This window comes from Narcine bancroftii, chromosome 13 (assembly GCF_036971445.1).
Source record: "Narcine bancroftii isolate sNarBan1 chromosome 13, sNarBan1.hap1, whole genome shotgun sequence".
NCBI classification, from domain to species: domain Eukaryota; kingdom Metazoa; phylum Chordata; class Chondrichthyes; order Torpediniformes; family Narcinidae; genus Narcine; species Narcine bancroftii.
In genome coordinates, this window is record NC_091481.1 from 14,633,931 (window position 1) to 14,650,355 (window position 16,425).

General features: G+C 36.6%; 1 protein-coding gene across 12 annotated transcripts in view; it reads right to left on the bottom strand.

Annotated features, from left to right (window-relative positions):
- Positions 1-16,425, bottom strand: part of dennd6b (DENN/MADD domain containing 6B) — a 62,860-nt gene that overhangs the window by 21,289 nt on the left and 25,146 nt on the right. For 2 of the 12 annotated variants that reach the window (XM_069908300.1, XM_069908303.1), the window contains exons 2-7: positions 12,965-13,003; positions 10,885-10,927; positions 10,678-10,772; positions 9,650-9,762; positions 7,896-7,976; positions 2,953-3,032 (exon numbers count right to left, since the gene is read on the bottom strand). In XM_069908300.1, the coding sequence (XP_069764401.1) occupies positions 2,953-3,032; positions 7,896-7,976; positions 9,650-9,762; positions 10,678-10,772; positions 10,885-10,927; positions 12,965-13,003 (451 nt within the window). Of the gene's footprint in view, positions 1-2,952; positions 3,033-4,993; positions 5,100-7,895; positions 7,977-9,649; positions 9,763-10,677; positions 10,773-10,884; positions 10,928-12,964; positions 13,007-16,228; positions 16,407-16,425 lie in introns of those variants that run through there. The other 10 variants (XM_069908305.1, XM_069908309.1, XM_069908299.1 and 7 more) reach the window with 9 other exon arrangements.

Genomic DNA, 16,425 nt, shown 5'->3' on the forward strand with positions numbered 1-16,425 from the left:
GCTAGCTTGCTTGCTTATCTTTCTTGCTGTGCTGGGAATAGGTGCTTGGGTAAGCAGTTTTTGGGTAATATAAGCCATGGTCCCGCTGCTGAAATTTGAGACTCTCCGAGAGGTGGCAATATCTCTCAGCAAGAAGAAGAACTTCTAGATTCCAGCCAACGTCCCAGTCGGGGGAGGTGGAGAAGCTGCTACCGGCGCCTTGACAACCTACTACAAGTGTGCAGTCGTTGCCTCGCTTCGGCAGTTGGGACCAGTCCAAGCATTGATAAGTATAGTTGGGAAGGGCTTGCATATTGTAGTTTGAAATCAACTTTTGAATTTGTAATAAACATTTGTATAATCTGAACTGCTCTCAGTGTGTGTCTATTTTCACAGTTCAAACACTGTGACCAATCTAAAACGAACAAAATGAGAGGTACAAGTTTACCCAAAACAAATACTAACAAGAATTACAAGGGTGACCTTCCCAGGGATCTAGATCTTTATTTATTAGATATAAACAAAGATCTCACACAGTTTCAAATATTGTTTGTTAAAATTGCATTGGCAGTGGCCAAAAAGTGTATTGCAATCACATGGATGTCAGACTCTCCGGTTACCTTGGCAAGGTGGACAGCAGAGATGGATAGTTATATACCAATGGAAAAAATAACAAACAATTTAAGAAACAAGTATGATATGTTCAACCATACTTGAACTATGTCAGTGCTCAACTTCAATAATACTGCGAAAATCAAAAGTGATCTCTCCCTAACTTCTGAGGTGAATTTAAACTGTGAGCTCTGATGGTGCATGAAAGAATATTTAATAAATGGGGAGGGGAAGATAAAGGGGGGTAGAGTTAAATTTTTTGTATTTGTGCCTTTTTGCTTTAAATATTATATATATGTATATATACACACGTAGTGAGTGTATATTTTTGTTGAAATTTAATTTTTATGAAAAATAAAAAATTCAAAAGAAGAATTTATGCATTTCCTTTCCTCTCTCAGGACACTTAAAACTGTCAACTTAATAAGGATTAATTGAACCATATGAGGCATCTTATTTTACCTCATTTGAGTTATAGGATAATATCTAATGATGTAAAGTTGGGTGCACAGAAAAATATAGGAAACAGACCTTTTATGTATTACATTTATTTAATTCTCACAAGAAGCTTCTATAAAATATTTCTCCTGTCCAAAGCAGAACTTTGGATTCTATATTTAACAATGTATATCCTGCCTATTAAGTAGCCTGGATCAACATTGACGTGAACATAAATTCTCACTGTCATGTTGCATTACGGAACATTAAAGGCACATGTCATGGAATCATTGAATTTTCAGCATTACATGGTCAAATCATGAAGAATATTGATGAATCATACCAAGAAATAGGAATCGTCTCTGGTGGAGAGTTGAACAAAATCTAAAAACTGCTGAAACCACAAACTCAAATCCAGATGAAAGGAAACAAAAGGGAAGAAATAAAGATAATTTGAAAACTACTGGTGAATTGTGATGCTCTTTTCTAAAAATGAGGTCCAAGCAAGAAGGTGAAACTAAATTATGGGCCTTTACCTCAGGAACCCTCGATTCATATTCACCATAGAAATACAACTTTTATTTGATTCCAGCAACCACAACACAATTTCCCCTTCCTATGCTTCAAACAACAGCAAAATCAAGAGCAGTGTGAGCTGCCTCAACAACTATTGCCCAGTAGCACTAACATCTACTGTGCTGAATTCCTTTGAGCAGTTGCTCATGGCCAGAATTAACATGTACCTAAGCAAAGGTCTGGACCTGCTGCAATTCGCCTATCGTCACAATCGCTCTACAGAAGACAACTATTGCCACTCAGCTCTGGTTCACCTTGAAAACAGTAATTCATACGGCTGCTCTTCATAGACTAGAGCTCAGTTTTCAACACCATTATTTCTTCAGTGCTGGCCAAGAAACTCCAAACCCTGCTCTTTTCTACCCTTCACTGCAACTGGATCCTTGACTTCCTCATTGGAAGTCCACAGTCAGTACAAATTGGAAACAACATCTCCTCCTTACTGACTATCAATGCAGGCGCACCTCAAGAATTCATGCATGCTTAGCTCACTGTTCTATTCACTATACACCATGACTGTGTGGCCAGGCACAATTCCAATGCTATCTACAAAATTTCTGATGACACTACAATTGTCTGTAGAATCACAAATGGCAATGAGGAAGCGTATAGGAAGGAGAATGGTGTCACGCCAACAACCTTGCGCTTAATGTTAGCAAAACCAAGGAGATGATTGTGGACTTCAGGAGGACGTCAGGAGAACACGATCTAGACCTCATCAGTAGTGGAGAGGGTCAAGAACTTTGAATTCCTGGGTATCAACATCTATAGATCTATCCTGGAGCTCCATGTCAATCCAATCACAAAGAAGTTGTGAAGTTTTTGAGGAGAATCGGTACGTCACGGAAGACTCGCAAAAACTTTTACAGGTGTACTGGCTGGTTTTATCACTGTGTGGTACAGAGGTGCCAATGCTCAGGACAATAGAAAAAACTCTAGAGGGTTGTTAACTCGGCCTGCGACATCAATGGGTTCCATCGAGGACATCTACAAGAGGCGGTGTCTTAAGAAAGTCTATCCTCAAAGACCCCCATTACTCAGGCCATGCCCTCTTCAATCAGGAAAAAGGTACAGGGACCTGAAGATAAGCACTCAGCGGAACAAGGACAGCTTCTTCGCCTCTACCATCATATTCCTGAATGAATAATGAACCAAAGATACTGCCTTAATTTGACTTTTCATGCACCATTTTTATTTATTGTTGTAAGGTGGTTTATATAAATGTTTGCTCTGTGATACTGCCACAAAACAATGAATTTTGTGACTTGTTCATGACAATAAATTCAGATTCTGTCTTCTCTCCACTAAAGTTCAACTATCGTGTTCCCAAGAACCATCCATTCATACCTGAATAACAATTCCCATAATTGGAAGACTAAGTGTTTTTCCAGGGACAGGTGCTGGCCATTGGTCGACCTCATTGCAAACTGCAAAACAGAAGAATGTTTTACTGTTTTCAAAATGTAGAAAATATAACTGCGATCTGCAATTATTTGCACATTTTACTTAGATTTTTTTCTCATTATAATAAGCCAAATAATTACATCATGAATTCAAGTGTGTCTGAATGGAACTTATGACATCACAGAACATGCAGTGGTAAAAACTTCGAGTTATCAATGAAACTTCCAGTCTCACCAGAAGCAAAATTAGAAGAAATATTTTTATATAATGACCTGCAATGATTAACAACACATATCTTGAAAAAGTAGAGTATGGAAATGCAATGCCAACTTTTAAAGCGGAAGTAGAAATACTTGAAGGATAAGGTCCCTGATCTGGAATGTGAGCTGGCTTTGTTGAGAAAAAAGACACACTGTTCAGATTTTTAGTGGATTACAGTGAGATTAAAATGTTTAAATTTGTTAAAAAAAAAGCTAAAGTAAAGACCAAGCCAAGTTTTTAAGAATACAGTCACATTCAAAAGGACAACTAGATGGAATCTGAATAATTGTATAAACAGTTAAATTTTGAACAAATGAAGATTGGGATGGTAAAATGCAACTATAGTTCAGCATTCTAATCAAATAAAAGAGAAACAAAGAGTGCTGGTTAATAACACTCCCATACAAGGAAAACCATTGAGGAATAGGAGTGGAAAATTTCTGGCAAAATTGCCTCCTGCATTATGATTCTGTGAACCAATTACTCAACAATTTTACCAAAGAGATGGAAATAGAGTTTAATGAAATGGACATCAAATGGTTCATAGGGTAGAACTTCAAATTGTTGCTGCAACTTTCTAATTATTAAATCTCAGGAACAGGTGGATGCAATACTCTAACTAGGCTTGTTAAACCACTCAAAGGAATACTATCTCTATGAGAGGAAATACAGAAAAGCTAGTTCAGGCAAAAGAAAATTGTGCTTTATGCTTGTTTCATCCCAGAGAACTGATTACTGTTATAGTTACGTCACAGTTTTACCCTGCAAAGTGGTTTGTCCAAGTGTCAGGGACAGATTTCCTGGAGAAGAATGCTAAGTAGCATAAATTGTTCAGCAACATTAATAGCTGTGCCAATGCATGGCCATCATCAATTGCCCAAGAACAATAGAAATTCATCAGAATGATACTAAAGTTTAAGACTGCAATGGCTTAAGAATTGAATGGATAGACAGAAACAACTAATGCCCCACCGCAAATGAATATAGAATAGAGGGTATGTCCTTAAAATTAGAACAAGAATATTCACAAATTAAATCCAAGTGCATTCAGAGACATCGCCTTGTTCCTCAAACTATGAAAACTGTACTTAGTTATAAAAATCAAAATTGAGGCTGATAGATTTGTATTAGAGGAATTAAGAAATATGGATCAAAGAGTGTTAAATGATGTTGAGCTATGAATAAATAATGAGGCAGGTTTAAATAAATTTGGAGTTAAACAAAAAATTCAATCAAAAGCCTGCAAAAAGGTAAAAGACAAGCAACATTAAATGACAAAAAAAAAAACAGTGCAAGGTTGAAAGGATAGAAATGGGACAAATTAAGGAACAGCAAATATGTCTGAGGCAAAAATAAAATTCAGCAACAAGAAAAATTGACAGTGTTGCTCTTGAAAAAGACAACGATTATTATCAAAATTATTGAGATTACGGAGTGCTTAACTGTTCAAAAAATGTCACAGGAGAACCAGAAGCAGAGGTAAACTTTTTTTTAAAAAGACAAAAGACATTTGAGGAGTGAACAAAAGTTATCTTGAACAATAAGAGCCAAAAGGAATCAAATGTAAATTTTCTGAGAGAATTTGTTTAGTGATTGGCAATATTTTTTTCCTGTTTCATGAACTTTCTTTTCTGCCAACTTTTTAAACTCACTGGATTCTGGAAATGCATCTGCACTTAACAAAAATTTGTCATAAATCTAACATTCTAATAAATGCTCTAACCTGCCTCAAGGCAAGGCTCCAACTTTTCAAAGTATTCAGGTGCAACAAGTTGTAGCAAAGAGCGGAAGAGATTCACAAAAGGAAGTCGAGAAATAAGAACCAGTGACTGAAGGAGAAAATAGAAGGAAACACATTATTCAGCCACAGATTAATTAATAGAGCTGCTTTTGATCAAAAGACAGTGATATTTTAATCAGAAGTATGATGATTAACATGCTTAACTGTTTAAAAAAAAGACCTAGAAGAACCAGAAGTTTTTAAAAAAACACATTAGAATGCAAATGAACACTTCTTAAAAAATAAACTTCAGCCACTCATACGCCATTTAATGCCAATTTACCACAGTGCTCTTGGTTTTGGAGTCCAATAGTTTAAAAAGGTACCTCCAATACTTTACAAAAGACATCCTCTCATGCTACACACTGTGGTGCTGAGAACCTGGGCATACCCATGACGCCCAGGCTATCATGCATATATATAACCCAGTGAACTAGCGTTTTTTCCAGTACACACAGATATACACAAACAATATACAGTACATAATAACTTGTATATAAATGTAAAGATATCATTAAAAAATTATATCTGCACTGAACATTAATAGAATAATGCCAAGTTCACAGGATCCAGATTCCCGGCATAGCAGGAAGGAGGACAGGAGTTCATGCACAGTTTCTGATATGATAGCCCTATTAGTTATACAGCTTTTTGCAATGATTACTTTTCCTGCTGAGCTCATCATGCTCTCGCAAATGTACGTCATGCACTAAGTGAGGTTCTGGTGTGCAGTTTTGTATGGCATATTTTTATAAAACACCAGATGGCAGCAATGCCCTGACAAATGGTCAATTTTATTTGTTCATATTAATGGCATGCATATTAAAGACTGAATGCAACTGTTCACTTCTGTATGCTGTAGTTCCGATGACAGTATAGATTTTGAGTGAGGCATTGATTAGTGCAATATGTACACCATATCATAAGAATTAATTTCAAATGGAACAACTGCAATCATGTCATCACTGATTTATCTCCCAGTGAGGAAGAACATCAAGTCTTGGGAACTCGCCACTTTGTTTCTCCACACAAGCACTGGCTTGTGTGCATATTTCAGTGCTACATCAAAACTCAGGAATTCATGACATAGTTACAAGGAATGCACTGATAGCACTGCAGTTAATTTACTGAACAACTATTTAGAGTTCAGGAGTCTTTATCTGCAGACACTTCACATCCAAACTCAGCAGCAGGACACTTCAATGTAACTAAATAAATATAAAATAAAAAGTTCGTAGCAGTAATGGACACCAGAAATTAATGTCGTAAATAATGTCCTTCATGAAACAAAATCTGCCTCTCTTACACAATCTAGCTTCATGCTGAAAATCATCGATAGCAATATTGTAACTGGGAACTTAGTACATCCTAATATTGTTATGAAAGGAAAAATGGTGCCAGTGGATGTAGATATATCTGAATTTTTAAAAACGAATTTTTAATAATTAATCTAAAGGCTCAAGGAGAGACAAAAATGTCAGAATAATAATTATAATCATGGGCTACAATCAATCCCATTATCTCAGCTATTCACAATTTACATTTATGATTTAAGATGAAAGAAAATGTGTAACATATTTGCTGAAGATGCCTAGATAATGGCAGAGTGAGTTGTACTTTGACACAGCTGATCTGCACTTAGTCTGGTATTCTCCAAGGGGCTATCACTACCTCATCGACATAACAACCCTCCGCAATAGCATCAGAAAACATAGCATCAGCTTCCTATGCTCTCTGATGATGTGCAGCCATAACTCACCAACACCTCCCAATCCCTTCATTGCTTTTAAATGGCAAGAGCCCTTTGACCAATATGTATGAATAGGCACAAATTTACTCTGTGAAGATAAAAGTGCTTGACCACACTCTATTTACTGGTATCATTCCCACTCAATGGCAACCATCTGAAGATAAAACCAAAAATATACCTGGACTTTAAAAACTATCATACAAAATTATTTGTCACATCATAACTTATTCCAAGTACTGTTCTCGCTAATCATTCCTGTGTTAACTTACCTACATTGGGTCTGAATTAACAAAGTCTAGAATTAAAAATTCTTATGTTTATTCTCAACACCTTCCATACATTTACTGTAACTTTATCCTATCTTATACCCTCAGACTCATGCTAGTTTTTCCAGTTATGGACATGAGATTCAGAATTCAACTGGTGGGCTAGTCTTCAGACATCAAGGCCCCAAGCTGTGGAAGTCCCTCTTGAAACTTTCACAAACTACTTCCTTCCTCTTCTAATATCTACCATTTAAACCAAGATTTTCCTCATCTGTCTTCCATTCTCCAAGTAATTAATAATATTTCTTGGAATGTTTTTGCAGCCTTAAAAGTATTTTTAAAACATTGGATTTACAATTGGAAAAGATTGAACAATTCATCATAGCTGACATAATCTCTGTCTACAAGCTTTCTTTTGCAAGGACAGTATTGTTCTGCTTGCTGGATAAAAAAAAAACTAGCACTGCAAGTGATGTTATAGGAAATCTCTGCTATGCTCTGTTCAGCCCAAAAACGATTGCTAAAACCTGGTGCATTATGCAGAGTTCATGCAGGACAATGTTACTCACTGTACAAGTGGCATGTTGAAAGGTTGCACATGTATTGGTGTTGCTGTGGCATAATAAATGAATTGAAAACAAATGGTTTCCTTCAGTTAATATGACAGGTCAATGATCTTCGCATGAGGTAAATTGTAAAACGTTGTACATTTGGTTACTCAACCATTTCCCATGATAAGGCAGTCTAATAATAAAGAAAACATCCTTACTAAATTGTTTAACCTCATCCATATGTTGACCTATCAAATTCATATTGGAAATCAGATTACCTTTTGAAAATATCCCCGTTTTATTGTGCAATCCTTGACTTGTCGGAAGTAGACAAATCCATAGTAATGTGCTTGATCCCACTGAAGAATGCAATTTAAATCTATTAGCATGTGAAACCTCGCAGAACACGGGGTCCATCATCATCAACTTTGAAAAAGCAGTTTGATTAATCAAGACAACTGCCTTTTTATCAGTTTCTCCTGCAGCTTCTTTGCACGATGTAATGGAGCTACAAATGAATAAGTACAGAAAAACCATCGAACAGAGAAATGTGAAATTATTTCACTTTGGTACAAAGAATGAATCAGCCAAATTTAGTTTTTTAAAATGTCAAAAGTTGAATAAATTATGTAATTCAAGAGGATTTGAGCATCTTTCATGCACAAATCAAAATCTTAAAACAATGAAATTGCATGAGGCATGAGGTGTACAAGAGTAACAAAGTTCTTAGTTTTATAGAATTTGAATGAAACAGGGATGGAGCACTGTTTTCAGTTTACTTCTCATCAAAGGGAGGTAATATCTGCCTTGGAGGGAACATAACACAATTGAGTTCTGAGTGAAAAAAAAATGATCCTTTGCGAGGAGTTTTCAAAGAGCTCCAGTACTTTAGAATTTAGAAGAATGCAACATGATCTCATTGAAATATTCATGGTCATTTGAGGTTTAACAAGATAGAGGAGAAGATAAACAAGAAAATCTGCAGATGTCGGGGTCAAGTGCAGTCCACAAAAATACTGGAGAAACTCAGCAGGTCACAAGCCATCCATAGAAAGTAAAAGGCAATCAACATTTTGAGCCCGATCCCTTCTTCAGGAGTGCCAGAAGAGGAGGAGAACCTGTTTCTCCTGATTAAATTATCTAAAATTAGCATCATACTCTCAGGATAAAGAGATGGACATTTAGTTCCTGAGGATAGGAAAAGGAACTGTGGCAGTCAGAAGCAAGAGTCTCTATGGGCTGTTTTTCTTTTATTTCTCATGTGACTTTCGATGTTCTGTATAGTTTTAAAGGTCTCTATTAAATTTCCCCTTAACCTTTGATATCCAAACTACAGCATAATGCTCAAACTGGACACACAGCTGATTTAGCAAAACTTCTGCATTTTCAATTTTTCTGCTTTTCAAAACATAGAGGGTTGTTGGTCAATTGGGTGTAATTTAAAATCACCATGCTCAACCAAATATGCATCCTCTGCTATTGACATTTGAATGTCATTATTTTCAATTTGCTATCTGTTACTCTATCCAAGGTTTTAAGGAAGATCATGAACATATTAACTTCACTCCCTTCACACCTTCTCTGTTACTTCATCAATTTTGTCGTGAGGTTATTCAAACAACACAGCATCTAAAAAGCAAAAGAATTATTAGTCAAACTCAGTATATTATTTTTGTTAGTGAAATAATTCTCATTTTATCACCAAATTTTTTTGAGGATGCATCTGGCAGGATAAATTAAAGGATGGCCAGTGAATGTGGAGTCCAAAAGTAAATAGGTCACGTTACGATAATTACAGGGATAGTAAATTTGGGGAGAGGTAAATGGTTAGGGGTGATGTAGGGAGGGGAGGCAGAGTTGAGCATTTAAACCTGGAATGGAACTGGACGAGACTTTGTACAGTAGAAGATCATTTTGCATTGTGTCAATAGATGTTCATTGTCTATTACAAGATTGGATGATATGTGTAATTAGTTGCTGGAAGATGGATGATTTTAACATTTATGTCAAACACAAATGCATTAAAGCATACCTGAAGAACAACTGGGGCATCTCGATTGTATTTTTCTTCTGCTCCATTCAAAGAAAGTTTGCGTCCCATTGACTGTCGGATTCGAAAGCTGAACTGTGTGTCTCCAAGACAACCTAATGCAGCAGTAACAATAATGGCTCATAATTGTAAAGACATAAAATAAGAGAAAAATATCAAAATGCTTTTGAACCACAGAAGCAGAGATGAGGGCAACAAAAGGAGATGTCAATAGGTAAGGAGTAAAGGGCTTGAAAATTCAACTTTAAAATAGAGGATAAAATAATTTAGCTGCAAGAAATAAGTTAGAATTGATGATTCTGTAGAGATAAACAAGACCAAGCAAATAAGATCAATGTACTGCAACTCACCTGACTTGATGTGACTCAACAGAGTTCAACAATTCCAGTTTTTCCAGTTTGTATCAGAACTGATGTGAAGAAAAGTGATCTACCTCTAACATGAACTATATTTTTCTCTCTCCACATATGCCGAGTGACCTGCTGAGTATTTCTAACATTTTCTTTTTCTATGTCATATTGCCAAAGACTGCATGTGCTTCTTTTTTTTTAAAAAAAAAAATCAGACCAATAACTAGTGTTAGTTATCTCACTGTCAAAAACCAAACTAAAAATTCGACAGGCTACCTCTCACAAATGCAAGTCTCCAACACAAGATTTAATCAAACTAAGGGAAGCTAAATCACATTACTAGCATTAATTTAAATATGTTCCACAGTGACCATAACCAATAAAGTACTTAAGCATTCTAATAAACACCCTAAACCCATCAATTACCTCACACCAAGAGTGATCAATATTATGGAAAAGAACCAGTAATCTTTGACCTGCTTGGATTTTGCCCGGATCTCTTAATGCTCTCCTTGTTCTTAAAATGTTATAGTTCAGGTTACAATAAAAATAAAATACCTTAGATCTGTTTGCTTTATGTCATTTTTGACTATTGTAACAAGGCTTTAAACACAAGAAATGAAATGTGTGCTTTGATAAACTAGACATAAAATTTTGTACATTAGGAGGCTATTCTTCCTGTGTTGAAATTTTAAGTCTTGCTTGCGCCAAGTTGTATCATCTCTGGGTTTCTTCCCAGACAAACAATTAGGGACCTTTGAAAGAAGAATAGCAATAACAGCAGTATAAAGATCAGAATTGAGGATGCTGCTTTATAGAATAAAATGGTAGAGGAGGAAAAATGCCTTATTTGAATAGATGTCTTACCCGAGTAGGAATCTGGAAAGGACAGGTAGCAGATGCTGGTTTTCTGAGAATTAAAAAAAAAGCAGAGAGAGATACAAAACAAGCCTCGTGTTAATGAACTGGCCAAGTGAGAACTAAAGCAAGTTCTAAAATTTCAGTCTTCAAACAAATGTCTCTGCTATACCTGGTTAAAAATTTCCTTGACTTTCAAGCCAAAAAAATCAAAACAACTTCCAAAAGATTGAAAGTGAAAGGAATGTTAAGTATTGCCTGGAAAAACATCATTACTTGATTTTCATTCCAATCACAGTTCCATATTTTCACAAAACTTGTTCCCATCGGCAGTGTCATGGTAGAATATCCAAGTAGTAACTCATTTGCAAGAGGAATTTCTGAGACTATGCATTCACCCATTTGGAGTACAGTGCCCAATCATCATCTCTGTTTCACAATTGTTTTAAAGAGTGTTCTAAATGTTATCAAGCAGAAATGCTATCTGATTTTTACTTCCTTCTCATCTTATAAAATTAAACATCCCAATGAAGATCTTTAATCTTTGGAGGATCAAAACTACGGATGCCTGGAAATCCTAAGCAAAAACTGAAAATGCTGGAAGCACTCAGCAGGTCGAACAGCAGCAGTGAGGAAAGGGACAGAGATAATGTTTCAGGTGACATACTCTTTATCAGAACTTAATCTTCTTTCAACATTTAATTGGTGTGAATGCAGCTCAGGCCTTCACACAAAGTCATCTCCCCTCCTTCATACCTCCTTCAATCAAAGGAAAGCTGACATCACATTAAAGGACCCATCTGACCAGTCACACTCTCTTCTCCCCACTTCTATCGGACAGATTCAAGTACATTATCAAACTCTTAAATGGAACTCTGATTGGTAAAAGAAGATGCCCTTACACTAACCCGTTTTACACAGTCTCTTCAAGGCAGGAATATAAAGGTAAAGGTTCCATTATTTTTACATAGTACTACATTTAGAATGTAATATACATGAAATTCTTTAACTTTTGTCTACCGTAAGGCAGACCGAGAGTTGCCATTTTGTTCAGCGCCCCTTCAGAAACTTATAGCACATGGTGTTCCGAGGCAGTCTCCCCTCCAAGGCTGAGCCTGCTCAGCCTCCAAGATCAGTCAATCTCAGGCGATTTCAGGCAATTAGGCGCCTTTATTAAACCTTGCTGTTCTGTATTAAAGGTACAAAAATGGAATGGGGGGTTCATTGTAGTCCCACCTTTAAGCTGGTAGTGGAGGTAGTCACTCTGCCAAAACAACGTCTGTGTAAAAAGGGCAAGCCTTCACACTAGATGCCAACACTATTGTGTTACACTTCACACCTCTTTTGCTTCCAGAATGCTGGCATGCTTTGTAAAACGACACTGGAGCAGCATTATGAGGCGTTATTTGGTTCAGTGCAAAAAAAGCAAAGCCAGCTTAATGACAGTTCTTCTTTACAGCAGTATGGCAGGATTTCTTATGTAAGAAAGGCTACTGTTTTAGTAACACTATACCCTGCATTATTTGACTTTCTATAACAATATACACTACACTTTTGTTTCATTATTGCACTGTCTGCTGTACTTATGCAGTTGACCTGCCTCGATAGTGTGTAAAAGAAAAATATGGAATTTATCTTGTCCACCTGAACAAACTCATCCAAAAAGATGGCAACACCCAAATGACAATTTCCGTGCTTACTTGCGGTTGCATATCAGCCTTGATTATATGGTCAGATCCTCTAATTGAACTACATTCACGAGATACGAAGGACTAGAGAGTGGAGCAATTCATTTTTTTTTTTAATTAGAGGCAAAATCTTCTTTTCCACTGATATCATTTTCCATCCTGACATGAAAGTATTTTCTCCTTTGATGGGTGTCCAAGTGGGAATATTCTCTGAGAAAGGGATAACTGTATTCAATTTGAACAATCCTTTACTTTTTAAAACAATACAGGCTTCATAAAATGTGTCTGCAGTTATTTATTTCACCCATTTCTGTTAAGCAAAACAGTGTGTTCCAATCTGCTGCAAGAGACTTTTAACAGAGCCAAGAAGCAAATTAAATTCTAATCATATAATGTTTTACCTCTTTCTCTGTGAGTCGCACATCACGGGGATATACAAGCTAAGGAATTAAAAAAAATACAAACAGCTTAACAGAAAGCATTTTTCATAAAAAACAAAATTAATCAATTACACAATAATAGATGTACTAACTACTGCAAACATCTTATCTATATCCACACTGTTTTTAACGGCCTCTTGAAAAGGGCATATTATCCTATCAAAAGTGTCTTCTAGAACTATCAAGTTTCATTAGTAGGTTTGATTTCTGTAAAGGTTATTTCAGGACATTAATGATATTATCATATTGGAAGGGAAGAGGACACAAAGAGAAAAGTAGTGAGAATTAGTAACAAGACAAGTGATGCTGGTTTTGCCAATGTTCTATTTCCAACTGCTTTTACTCAGTTGATTAAGTTGGAGCAAGTATTGAGAAACATTACAAGTCTGGCACTCATTGAGACATTCAGAAGGTAGAGTGTGTTCCATGTGGACCAGAATTCCATCGTGGGTGGGCAGTATGTGTCCCGGCCAACCATGGAAGACCAGAAAATCTTCATTCATATTTATTTTTCCATTCATCTTCTGGTTAACCTTACTGACTCATTGTCCTAGAACCTTCTGAAGCCTAAGTTGCAATTTGACTGGTGTTTCTACCACTTGTGGCAACTCTGTATCTGCCTGGTCTTTATTTGTTTACATCCGTATGTTGAGTACAGTATTTTCTGTACTACCAGTAAGTGATAATTTGGCCTCGCCCCAGGAAAAAAAGAATCTCAGGGTTGTATGTGATGTTATGTATACTTCCCCGAGAGATTCTTTGCCCAGAGAGAAATCAACTCTCAATAACTGTGTGGTGATTAAAAATTATCATTGCAAGCAATAAGTAAATGAACCAACCCAGAATAACTGAAGTCTGAGGACACAATTCCTAGAAATAAATTATATTGAAACAAATTGCCTCTGAAAAGAACATCGATGACAGGAACACCAACAACTCCAAGTTACACTTGAGGTACAAACTGCCCTGACTTGGAAATACAATCATTCTTTTATTAACAAAGAATCACAAACTGTATAATTGCAGAAATACTTTCAAGACATCAATTCCAAAGAAAATGCATCAATAAAGTTACCACAACAGATCATCCAGTGGTGCCTACAACTAATGAACAATTTCTAATGAGTAGCCACTATTGGTCAAAACACAGTAATATAATAACCAGATAATCCACTTTTGTAATCTTGATGGGTAAATATTAACCAGAATACCAGCTATATTCCATATTCTTCTAAATAACCACATATACCTTATTGAGTCAAGAAGCACCTTGTTTTAACATTTTATTCAGAAGAGAGCATCTCATAAAATGTGGCATTTCTTCACTAAAGTTTCAGCATAGATTTTTATGCTCAATTATCTAAAATAGGATTTGAACCTATAATTTTCCAACTCAGAGGCCAATGAATTCAAGGTGACAATTCTTGCCAGCTTCTCAAGGGCAATTAGATGTTGATCTTGTCATTATCCCATAAATGATTAAATATGAGCTTATTATAAATTTGAAGATTCATTCACATTTATCAAATTGAATAATTTTACAAACAAATCCATGCTCAGCAAATCAACCTGAAATTTCTGAAAGCTTATGAATTTTTGCTTTTCAGTAAACAAACGGAAAATAATTGATAGTTAACTGCCTAGTCTACAGATTCTTAGTTTTGTGTTCATCATTCTAGAACTGATCACTAATATTGAATGAGAAACCAGCAAACAACATCAGTATTTGAATAAGAAAGTCAAATAGGGTTTATGGAACAGGGAAACAACATTTGAGGGTTATGCTAAAAATGGAAGGGGTAATATGGAGGGAAAAAAATGATGAAAATATAAAAGCTACAACATAATTTATTTTAAACATTATTTGGATTTGTTTAATGTCTTAATGTTTTTTTAAAAAAGAACCAGATATAAAAACAAAATTCATTTCCCCACCTGAAGATGCAATTACAAAGAGTGACACAGAAAAGGTAAAGGATGAGTTTTTAAAAGGAGGATTTTGAAGGAAATATATGGAGAAGAAACAGCAAAGCTGGACTTCAAAAGTCGAATGATTGTTTTTTAGCAATAGAGAAAATGTCTAAAAACCTAATTCAAGATAAAATAGAGCGTTATTTTTTTCGATTCACAGAAATAGCATCATTAGTAGAACTAGCGCTTATCAAAAAATCCAAATTGCCCTTGGACTAAGTGGTTTGTTATGTCAATTTAAAGGATTTTCAAAAGAAAATAAGAATTTTCCTCCAGATTCCAGCATTAGCAGTCTCTCATGCCACAAGACTACTGTGGATTGGAGTCAAATGTAGGTCGTTCCTGGTAATTATGGTCATCGCTGCATTTAATTTTAGATAGAATTAAATTTCCACAGCACTCAAGGTGATTTTCAAATTCATGGCTCTACATGATGTCTTGGCTTCTAGATTCCATCACCATGAACATTAATGATACTGTTTCATACACAGCAGATCAGAGAAGGAAGGACCATGGAAGGTGCACACAATTTGTCAGAAAACAAAAATGTTATTCTTCCCCCCCCCCAACATAATGTTAAATTGGAGACATACATGCCTGATTATACGAAAAACTGGAAGTCTACCAGGTCAGGTGGAGAAAGATTTAAAACACGAAAGTCTGCAGATACCGTGGTTGAAGTAAAAGCACAATGTTGGAAATCTGTCGAGTTTCTCCCGCATTGTGTTTTTACAGGTGGAGAAAGCTGTGGTGGTAGAAATAGGTGTTGTCAGCATTTCCCCCCCACCCACCCCACCCCAGTCAAGTATGTCATCTGATTGCACAAGTGCAAACAGATGAAACAGCATTCTCTGGTCCTCAGTGCAAAACACACAGATACACAACCAGACATAACACACACAAGACGTCGTCATCTCTACAAATAAATATTGTTCCATGAATATGGGAGTCTCATATGATTAAGATGAGCCGTTCAGCCTTCTCTCTGCCCGTGGGAAGAAGCTGTTCCTCAGCCTGGTGGTTGGTGGCTTTGATAATCCTGCATCCCTTTCCTGACGGGAGCAGGACTTGTGACTTTTCATGCTCATAACAGGCCACCGAATAAGCAATAAATGGAGATAAAAATTAAAAAAAACCAAACCAAAGTAAATTATTCCTTTGAAATGATACACAACATGCCTAGCAGATCACCGCCCTCCACTGCCTGCGCCTTCCCCTGCACCCAAGCCTGGATCCAGCATGAGCAACACGCACCTCGATCGCTTGACCCAGCTCCAGGTCGAAGGTCACCACACAAACGCATTCCAGCCAGGCAGAGAACCGATCCCAAGGGAGTGCGGACCCGAGCGCCGAAGAATGCTTCCGAGACCGGCTCTCCGGCTCCAGCGACTCCATGACAACGGCGCCGCCGCGTTCCAGGGCTCACGCATGCGCGGCCGTGCCCTGGCGGT